This window comes from Coregonus clupeaformis, unplaced genomic scaffold, assembly GCF_020615455.1.
Source record: "Coregonus clupeaformis isolate EN_2021a unplaced genomic scaffold, ASM2061545v1 scaf3656, whole genome shotgun sequence".
NCBI classification, from domain to species: Eukaryota; Metazoa; Chordata; class Actinopteri; order Salmoniformes; family Salmonidae; genus Coregonus; species Coregonus clupeaformis.
This window is the reverse complement of record NW_025537110.1, coordinates 24,895-35,193: the sequence shown is the minus strand read 5'-3', so window position 1 is coordinate 35,193 and position 10,299 is coordinate 24,895. Positions and strand designations below refer to the sequence as shown.

At 43.5% G+C, this 10,299-nt stretch overlaps 1 protein-coding gene across 1 annotated transcript in view; it reads right to left on the bottom strand.

Annotated features, from left to right (window-relative positions):
• Positions 1 to 350: 350 nt before the first annotated feature.
• LOC121532352 (AP-3 complex subunit beta-2) overlaps positions 351 to 10,299 on the bottom strand; it is a gene marked incomplete at its 5' end in the record, with an annotated part of 28,650 nt that continues 18,701 nt past the window's right edge. Inside the window, 4 exons of the mRNA XM_045220364.1 lie at positions 351 to 853; positions 6,518 to 6,695; positions 7,484 to 7,598; positions 8,401 to 8,439. Of these exons, the coding sequence (XP_045076299.1) occupies positions 565 to 853; positions 6,518 to 6,695; positions 7,484 to 7,598; positions 8,401 to 8,439 (621 nt within the window). The remainder of the gene's footprint in view (positions 854 to 6,517; positions 6,696 to 7,483; positions 7,599 to 8,400; positions 8,440 to 10,299) is intronic.

Sequence of the window (10,299 nt, the reverse complement as noted above, 5' to 3'; positions counted from 1 at the left end):
CACTCCGACATTGCTCGTCCTAATATTTATAGATTTCTTTATTCCATTATTTTACTTTTAGATTTGTGTGTATTGTGTGTATTGTTGTGAATTGTTAGATATTACTGCACTGTTGGAGCTAGAAACACAAGCATTTCGCTACACCCGCAATAACATCTGCTAAACATGTGTATGTGACCAATACAATTTGATTTGATTTGAATACCAGTGTCAATACATGTGAAAATTGCTAATTTCTACATTTTGTAGAAAAAAAGTGATTTTCAAACACTATGATATTCGCAGGGAGCAAGAAAAGACCCTCCCTTGGGGTAGAAACTCATTGCAGTTTCTTACTTTTAATCCTAGCCTGTGATGTCACAGAGAAGCATTTCTTTATGACCTTTCTTCTTGTCTTTTTAACCACAGAAACGCACTGTTTTCACATATGTAGACACTGGTTGGTGCTGGAGATTATGAATATGAGGTTGAAAAGTGGCAGAATTGCCCTTTAAGTTTATTAGTTTACTGTATACATTGGGAATGTTGACATCGAAGAATATAAAATGTGCTTTATGCCAACCATCAGATAATGCCAATGTAGAATGTGTGTGTTACGTCTCTGTGTGTGTGTGTGTGTGTGTGTGTGTGTGTGTGTGTGCTGTAGAATGTGTATTTCCGAGTCTCTCTCTCATTACCCACCTTCTTTTTCTTCTTGGTCTCCTCATCTGACTCCTCTTCTGACTCCTCTTCCTCTGACTCGCTGCTCTCTGATTCACTATCCTCGTCCTCCTCGGATTCAGACTCGGAGCTACCAATCCGCGGTTTGCTCTTCCTCTCACTCTTCTTCTCATCCTCTCCACTGCTCTGCTCACTGTGATGCAATGGTCAACAAGTGTCAAAGGTTTAATGAAGGAATTTCACATCTTTAGAGCTCTTGATGTCATAGGATTGCATTTCCTAGTGCTCTGCTACAGATTTTGACTACAGTCTCTGGGTTACATACTTGGTTACACACCTTTTTAATATGAATTAAAAAGGTAAAGAAAAAAACTAAATATTTCAACTTTTGATATTAAAGATGCGTTATAAAGGTTTTGTCTAATTTTAGCCAGTAGTTTGGAAAGTAGCGCTCACGAGCCAAAACGTGTCCCCGAAAATTGTGCACGTCATCCCATTATTGTTCTCGAGCCTCTGTAGCGTGTGCCCGAAGAAAAGAAAAAAAACTCTGTGGTGTTCATGTTGGGCTAACCCCGCAACCTCATTGGACAATACTGTGCTGATACTGTGCTGATCCCGCCTCCCGATTTAACCTTGCAACCTCATTGGACATCAATCCACCTGCCAATCAACATTGTCCATCAAACTCGGTTGTCGCAGGCTAGTTCCCATTATAGCTCCCATTGTAGCGCATGGTCTCATCAGATTAGTATGGCAAATGAGTAAGCGAATGTGATAACGAAAATGTATACTTATGTTTGCATCAAATGTCCTACTCCTTGAAAGTTGTGTCTCAATTATATCATATGCCTACGTGATGAATGATGATCGCTGGCAATTAACAGCTGTAGTATTGCCTACATTGGATTACCCCATATCATGGAATACGTGTGAGAAAGTTTATAAAGACAAAAGGTGGACACATTAAATTATTTTATTTGGATGGCCGGTTGACACAACATAAAGGTGAATCTGGTAATGAATGGTGTGGCTGTTGAACAAGTTGAGGAGACTAAATTACTTGGTGTTAGCTTAGATTGTAAACTGTCTTAGTCAAAACATATAGATTCAATGGTTATAAAGATGGGGAGAGGTCTGTCCGTAATAAAGAGATGCTCCGCTTTCATGACACCGCATTCGAAAAAGCAAGTCCTGCTCTAGTTTAGTCTTATCTTGATTATTGTCCAGTTGTGTGGTGTAGTGCTGCAAGGAAATACCTAGTTAAGCTGCAGCTGGCCCAGAACAGAGCGGCACGTCTTGCTCTTCATTATAATCAGAGGGCTAATATAAATACTATGCATGCCAGTCTCTCTTGGCTAAGAGTTGAGGAGAGACTGACTGCATCACTTCTTCTTTTTATAAGAAACATTCATGTGTAGAAAATGCCAAATTGTTTGCAAAGTCAACTTACACACAACTCTGACACTTACCTCACCAGACATGCCACCAGGGGTCTTTTCACAGTCCCCAAATCGAGAACAAATTCAAGAAAGCATACAGTATTATATAGAGCCATTATTGCATGGAACTCCCTTCCATCTCATACTGCTCAAATGAACAGCGAACCTGGTAAAAAAAAAAAAAAAAGATAAACTAACACCTCACGGCACAAAACCTTTCCCCTATTTGACCTAGATAGTTTGTGTGTATGTACTGACATGTTGGCTGGATGTACTTCTGTCCTTGAGCTGTTCTTGTCTATTCATGTTCTGTATTATATCATGTTTTGTGTGGACCCCAGGAAGAGTAGCTGCTGCTTTCGCAACAGCTAATGGGGGCCCTAATAAAATACCAAGGTAGGCCAATAATTGTTCATCTAAAAAGTGGGTGAAAGTTTGCAGTATACATTTCTCGAGCACATCAAAGTTGTGTGTTGTGTTGCGATTCACGAAAGGGATGGATGGATGCGTGCCTTGTAAAAATCTTTTTCCACAATATATTCAAAAATGTAAACAAAATACACCAGCAAGATACAGGTTGTGAGCATAGTGTTTCTGATTGGGTTAACAATGATATTCTAAAGTATTTGTGTGCCTGCAATGCCATCTTTAGCGCACAACATTTTCTGGTTTGCAGAGAAAGGCATTGAAAGAGATAAATGAAACCACTACCAAGGTCTAATAGATATAACTTATAATTGTAAATGTTTTCTCACTTATGATGCATGGATTTGATTGATGCATTCAATGTATTTTCACTGTTATCAAAATAACTAATGGTAAGGCATGCTAACTAATGGTAAGTTATAACCTACATTTGTGTTCTGTTTTTACATACTGGTAGCCAGAGTCGTTCAAGGGAATTCGGGACATGGGTGACTAGTTAACGTTAGCTTGGCTCTCTCTGTGTGTTCGTGCCGTGGGAGGACGGGTTTCTTCGTTGGCAGAAAGCAATGGCTAGCTAGTATGCTAACTATTCTAGCTAACTAATTGGCTGAATAAGTTGACGACGGACTCGCTCAAGCTGTCGGGACTAACCCACAACGTTAGACACAGACACGAATGATCTGCTTGGCGTGTTGACACACTGGTGGTTTGTTGTGGCCGAATATTGGTGCTAAACCGTGTTGTTGGAGTCCGGCATGCTAGTTGGCTGTGGCATCATATGACTAGATGCCCTGGACGGTTTTCACGGAAGAATACTGTACCAAGTTAGCTAGCTGAATAAACTAAGTTAGTCTATTCCTAGAAAACATTGAACCGCGGTAGTTTACAACAATTATAGTTTCTGAGGTGGAAGTTGGGAGAGTTATATTTGGGTGTTTCAGTGAAACGTAAGTGAGGGAGGCCCCGCTCTCTCGCTTTCCTAGATGTTTAGTTCATTTCATTCCGATCTCCTTTGCATTATTGTAGCCATTTTCTGTAGCCTGTCAACTATGCCTCTGTCTATCCCTGTTCTCTCCTCTCCGCACAGACTATACAAACGCCTCACACAGCGTGGCTGCTGCCTCTCTAACCTGGTGGTCCCTGCACGCACGACCCACCCACGTGGAGTTCCAGGTCTCCGGCAGCCTCTGGAACTGCCATTCTGTGGCCAACAAGGCAGAGTTCATCTCAGCCTATGCTACTCTCCAGTCCCTCGACTTCTTGGCGCTGACGGAAACATGGATTACCACTGAAAACACTGCTACTCCTACTGCTCTCTCCTCGTCTGACCATGTGTTCTCGCATACCCCAAGAGCATCTGGTCAGCGGGGTGGTGGCACAGGAATCCTCATCTCTCCCAAGTGGACATTCTCTCTTTTTCCCCTGACCCATCTGTCTATCTCCTCATTTGAATTCCATGCTGTCACAGTCACTAGCCCATTCAAGCTTAACATCCTTGTAATTTATCGCCCTCCAGGTTCCATTGGAGAGTTCATCAATGAGCTTGACGCCTTGATAAGTTCCTTTCCTGAGGATGGCTCACCCCTCACAGTTCTGGGTGACTTCAACCTCCCTACGTCTACCTTTGACTCATTTCTCTCTGCCTCCTTCTTTCCACTCCTCTCCTCTTTTGACCTCACCCTCTCACCGTCCCCCCCTACTCACAAGGCAGGCAATACGCTTGACCTCATCTTTACTAGATGCTGTTCTTCTACTAATCTCACTGCAACTCCCCTCCAAGTCTCCGACCACTACTTTGTATCCTTTTCTCTCTCGCTCTCCTCCAACACTACTCACTCTGCCCCTACTCAGATGGTAATGCGCCGTCGCAACCTTTGCTCTCTCTCTCCCGCTACTCTCTCCTCTTCCATCCTAACATCTCTTCCCTCTGCTCAATCCTTCTCCCTCCAATCTCCTGATTCTGCCTCCTCAACCCTCCTCTCCTCCCTTTCTGCATCCTTCAACTCTCTATGTCCCCTATCCTCCCGGCCGGCTCGGTCCTCCCCTCCTGCTCCGTGGCTTGACGACTCATTGCGAGCTCACAGAACAGGGCTCCGGGCAGCCGAGCGGAAATGGAGGAAAACTAGACTCCATGCGGACCTGGCATCTTTTCACTCCCTCCTCTCTACATTTTCTTCATCTGTTTCTGCTGCTAAAGCCACTTTCTACCACTCTAAATTCCAAGCATCTGCCTCTAACCCTAGGAAGCTCTTTGCCACCTTCTCCTCCCTGCTGAATCCTCCTCCCCCCCCCCCCCCTCCTCCCTCTCTGTGGATGACTTCGTCAACCATTTTGAAAAGAAGGTTGACGACATCCGATCCTCGTTTGTTAAGTCAAATGACACTGCTGGTCCTGTTCACACTGCCCTACCCTATGCTTTGACTTCTTTCTCCCCTCTCTCTCCAGATGAAATCTTGCGACTTGTGACGGCCGGCCGCCCACAACCTTCCCGCTTGACCCTATCCCCTCCTCTCTTCTCCAGACCATCTCCGGTGACCTTCTCCCTTACCTCACCTTGCTCATCAACTCATCCTTGACCGCTGGCTATGTCCCTTCTGTCTTCAAGAGAGCGAGAGTTGCACCCCTTCTCAAAAAACCAACACTCAATCCCTCTGATGTCAACAACTACAGACCAGTATTCCCTCCTATTCTCGCTATACACCAAGTCACTTGGCTCTGTCATATCCTCACATGGCCTCTCCTATCATTGCTACGTAGACGACACACAACTAGTCTTCTCCTTTCCCCCTTCTGATAACCAGGTGGCGAATCGCATCTCTGTATGTCTGGCAGACATATCAGTGTGGATGACGGATCACCACCTCAAGCTGAACCTCGGCAAGACGGAGCTGCTCTTCCTCCCGGGGAAGGACTGCCCGTTCCATGATCTCGCCATCACGGTTGACAACTCTGTTGTGTCCTCCTCCCAGAGTGCGAAGAGCCTTGGCGTGACCCTGGACAACACCCTGTCGTTCTGCGCTAACATCAAGGCGGTGACCCGATCCTGTAGGTTCATGCTCTACAACATTCGGAGAGTACGACCCTGCCTTACACAGGAAGCGGCACAGGTCCTAATTCAGGCACTTGTCATCTCCCGTCTGGATTACTGCAACTCGCTGTTGGCTGGGCTCCCTGCCTGTGCCATTAAACCCCTACAACTCATCCAGAATGCCGCAGCCCGTCTGGTGTTTAACCTTCCCAAGTTCTCTCACGTCACCCCGCTCCTCCGCACACTCCACTGGCTTCCAGTTGAAGCTCGCATCTGCTACAAGACCATGGTGCTTGCCTACGGAGCTGTGAGGGGAAACGGCACCTCCGTACCTTCAGGCTCTGATCAGTCCCTACACCCAAACGAGGGCATTGCGTTCATCCACCTCTGGCCTGCTGGCCCCCCTACCTCTGCGGAAGCACAGTTCCTGCTCAGCCCAGTCAAAACTGTTCGCTGCTCTGGCACCCCAATGGTGGAACAAGCTCCCTCACGACGCCAGGACAGCGGAGTCACTCACCACCTTCCGGAGACACTTGAAACCCCACCTCTTTAAGGAATACCTGGGATAGGATAAAGTAATCCTTCTACCCCCCATTCACCCACCCCAAAGAAAGAAAAAAAAAAAAAAAAAAACATATTGTAAAGTGTTTATCCCACTGGCTATAAGGTGAATGCACCAATTTGTAAGTCGCTCTGGATAAGAGCGTCTGCTAAATGATGTAAATGTAAATGTAAAATGTAAATGTAAATGCATGCAACCACTTGAAAACTTGCTTCAGAGCGGGGGTTCACTACATCACAGGAACGAGCATATTCTAAATGATGGCAGGTTAGAATGTAGATAGTTTATTATGCATGTATGAGCCATACATTGACATGTCGAGTCCAAAGCGTGAGGTATAAAAAAGAACGAGGTAGTTTTCAATTTTCCGGAACATCTTTTTAAGGGAAAAATGTGTGCTACCTTTCACTTTCTGGAACAGGTTTCCTTGCTTTGATCTTCTCCACATTCTTCTTTTTCTTCTTCTTCTCTTCCTCCTCACTTGCAGACTCGGACTCCTCGTTGCTCTCCTCACTCTCGGATCCCGAGCCGCTCTCCTCACTGCCACTGCCACTCTCTGAGCCGCTGGCTGTGTCTGATACTGGGGGTGGAGAGGAAAGGTTTATATTCATCCCATCCTACACAGATTCTGTCTGATATACTTATAGGTAGGGTCGCAAAAGACCTGTAATTTACCAAAGTTACTGGCATTTTCAGTAACTTTTTATTAACAGGTAATCTATGGCAATCTATTATAACTTTGGTAATTTATACTTGAATAACTTTTGATATAAAATATTCATTTTTTGTAAATCTGTCTCCACATTTTCCATGAGGTTGTAGTGGAAAATAGGCTAATTAATGAAAAAAGCATAGAATAAACAATGGCATCATTTTCAATTAACTCTGCAACTCTCACAGCTATTGGCTGTTTTCACAACTGCCTCCAAAACATTTACAACAAAGACATCTTGACATAGTAAAATAAAAAAAGTGTGTAAAAAGGATATTTCATGCTGAAACCCTGATATTAAACACCAACAGTATTCACTAAGTTGATGGGTTATATTTAGGATAATGTTTTACAGCTTTATCATTTAATTTTGTATTTTAAAATCATATTATTTTATATATTTGACACGTTATGAAAATTCTATAGAATCCTTGAAGGTTTCCCAAATTCCGGTGGTTTACTGGTAAACGTAGAAAGTTGACAGTAATATACCCTCCCTTTTCAACCCTACTCATAGGACACGATAAAACACATATAGGCAAACATTGCACACACACACAAACGCTTTTTACGTTATCACTGTATTATTCTTCATGTTCGGAAGTGTGGTGAAGGGGGTTGTGAGGTTGTGTATGGAAGTAAGCAGCCCTAGTTACCACTGTCAGCAGATTCGGTTGGGCCAGACTCGCCCTCCGAGTCAGAGTAGAATGGCTTGTCCGCCTTCTTTTCTTTTCTTTTCTCGCGGCTGCTGCACTTGGTCCACTCCGGCACCTGGCAAAGAGGTCAGAGGTCAAAGAGTCAACCGTGTCACCACCACGTCCGAAGCGTTTCAATGGAAGCAGAGAAGAGGGGTTCATCCGAAATGGCACCGTATTCCCTAGTGCAATACTTTTGACCAGGGCCCGCATAGGGGAATATGGTGCCATTTCGGATGCAGCCAAGGATAGAAGACGCAGCATGGCCATGACCGCTTCCCCATGGGGCTGACCCTGTGAACCAAACCATATGGGCTTCCATTATGGTACAGTTCCGTGAAGCACTAGTCAACACAATTGTCATAACATGTACTATATACCATGTTTAACTTGTATTTATTGTTTTCCACAGCTAGGTGGCAGCACCAGGTGATGCCTTCATGGCCAGTTGTAATAGTGTTTGATTTAGATTATTTAACCGGAGTAGTTCCAATAAAGATGTGATGTCCTCCAGGAGCAGTCAATGTCCTGCCACTGAAAAATGTAACAACATTAAAATGTATTGTATTAACCGAGGGTGTATTATTTTCTATTCTTACTGGTACAGTATGTTAGTTGTTTCTCTTACATGCAAAAAACAACAACAACCACAACAAGTAAGAATAAGGGAAGTTTGAAGAAGTGGGAGGACTGTCAACTCTTCTGAAGGAATCGACTCTTTAATGGTAGAGACAGAGGAGGGTGCTGAGTTGGGTAGTTTTGCTGAGTTAGGTAGGCACAGAACAGCAGCTACGGTAGGCCAGGGGTGTCAAAAAGCACTTTGGCGCTATAGGGAGGGGGGGTCATAGAGGCAAGCTCTTTGCCACTGACTGACTCACGCTGGTTAAAGTTGTGACTCTTTCGAGCAGCGTAATAACCTGGCAGGACGGAAGAAAGAAAAAAGATTGGGATGGAGGTGAGATGAGAAAAGATTGGGATGGAGGTGAGATGAGAAAAAGATTGGGATGGAGGTGAGATGAGAAAAGATTGGGATGGAGGTGAGATGAGAAAAGATTGGGATGGAGGTGAGATGAGAAAAGATTGGGATGGAGGTGAGATGAGAAAAGATTGGGATGGAGGTGAGATGAGAAAAGATTGGGATGGAGGTGAGATGAGAAAAGATTGGGATGGAGGTGAGATGAGAAAAAGATTGGGATGGAGGTGAGATGAGAAAAAGATTGGGATGGAGGTGAGATGAGAAAAGATTGGGATGGAGGTGAGATGAGAAAAGATTGGGATGGAGGTGAGATGAGAAAAGATTGGGATGGAGGTGAGATGAGAAAAGATTGGGATGGAGGTGAGATGAGAAAAAGATTGGGATGGAGGTGAGTGAGAAAAGATTGGGATGGAGGTGAGATGAGAAAAGATTGGGATGGAGGTGAGATGAGAAAAGATTGGGATGGAGGTGAGATGAGAAAAGAAAGAAAAGACTAGAAAGAGGTATAAAAAAAACAAGGCAAAAAATAAACGGACAGGGATTCAAGTTGCACTTACTCAATACTGTAGATGTTCAAAAACAGTTTTCACTTCTAAGCGATTGTTACTACAAGGCTTTACCTTACTCTCTTTAAAAAATATTATTTAACATACTTTGACAAAATTACCATAATTAAGCATTCATTAAACAACATTACCAAAGTACTTAAACATTACTTCAACAACTTGAAATTACTTCAATTAGGAATTTGTTAACTTACTTTAACCAAGTTATTAAATAACTTAAAGTTTACAAATTCACAATTACTTATGGTTATCATAATCATTACAGTACATCCAATATCAAAGACTATATATCGATGGTAAAGCATGAGGTGGTGTTTGCTTATTGAACTTCGCTACGGTAGTGCAACCTAGATTGAATGAATCCAGTGGGAGTTGAATGGTGGAACACATGAAGAGAAGAACATAGAAGATCGAGAAAGGCAGATTTCGGATTGGAAACAAGGTTGGCACACACCGCACAACAAGTAAAAGTCAAACACGGCAGTTCACACGCAAAATACACAAACTGTACCACTTCCTCAAGTCCAATCTCAGTGACTAGCATTAGAGACCAGTAGCCTAACTATCCATCTAGCTATGGACCATTTCAAAACTGAAACTTTCTCTTTATATAAATAGCTATAAGAGACAGAGCTGACTTTGACGTCTATAGCAGTCATTCTAGAAATACGGTCATAGAATACCTGTAGCAATTGACCATCCTTTACAGGCTCAACTAAGTAATCGTACCAATTAATTCCCATCTAAACCAATCCGCACTGACATCAAACACCAATCCTTTTGAATATGGTGCCACTTGAATATGGTGCCACAGCTGGTGTGCGATCTCTAATATTAATATTTTCGCAGTTCTGCTCACCTGAGTTGGAATATATTTTTCGTAGCTGTCTATTTACCACCACAAACCGATGCTGGCAGTAAGACCGCACTCAACGAGCTATATAGGGCCATAAGCAAGAAAATGCTCATCCAGAGGTGGCACCCCTAGTGGCCGGTGATTGTAATGCAGGGAAACTTATATCGGTTTTACCAAATTTCTACCAGCATGTTGCCTGTGCAACTACAGGAGACAAAAAATCTAGATCACCTTTACTCCACACACAGAAACAAATACAAAGCTCTTCCTCGCCCTCCATTTGGCAAATCTTACCATAACTCTATCCTCCTGATTCCTTACAAGCAAAAACTCAAACAGGAAGTACCAGTGACGTGCTCAATACAGAAGTGGTCCGATG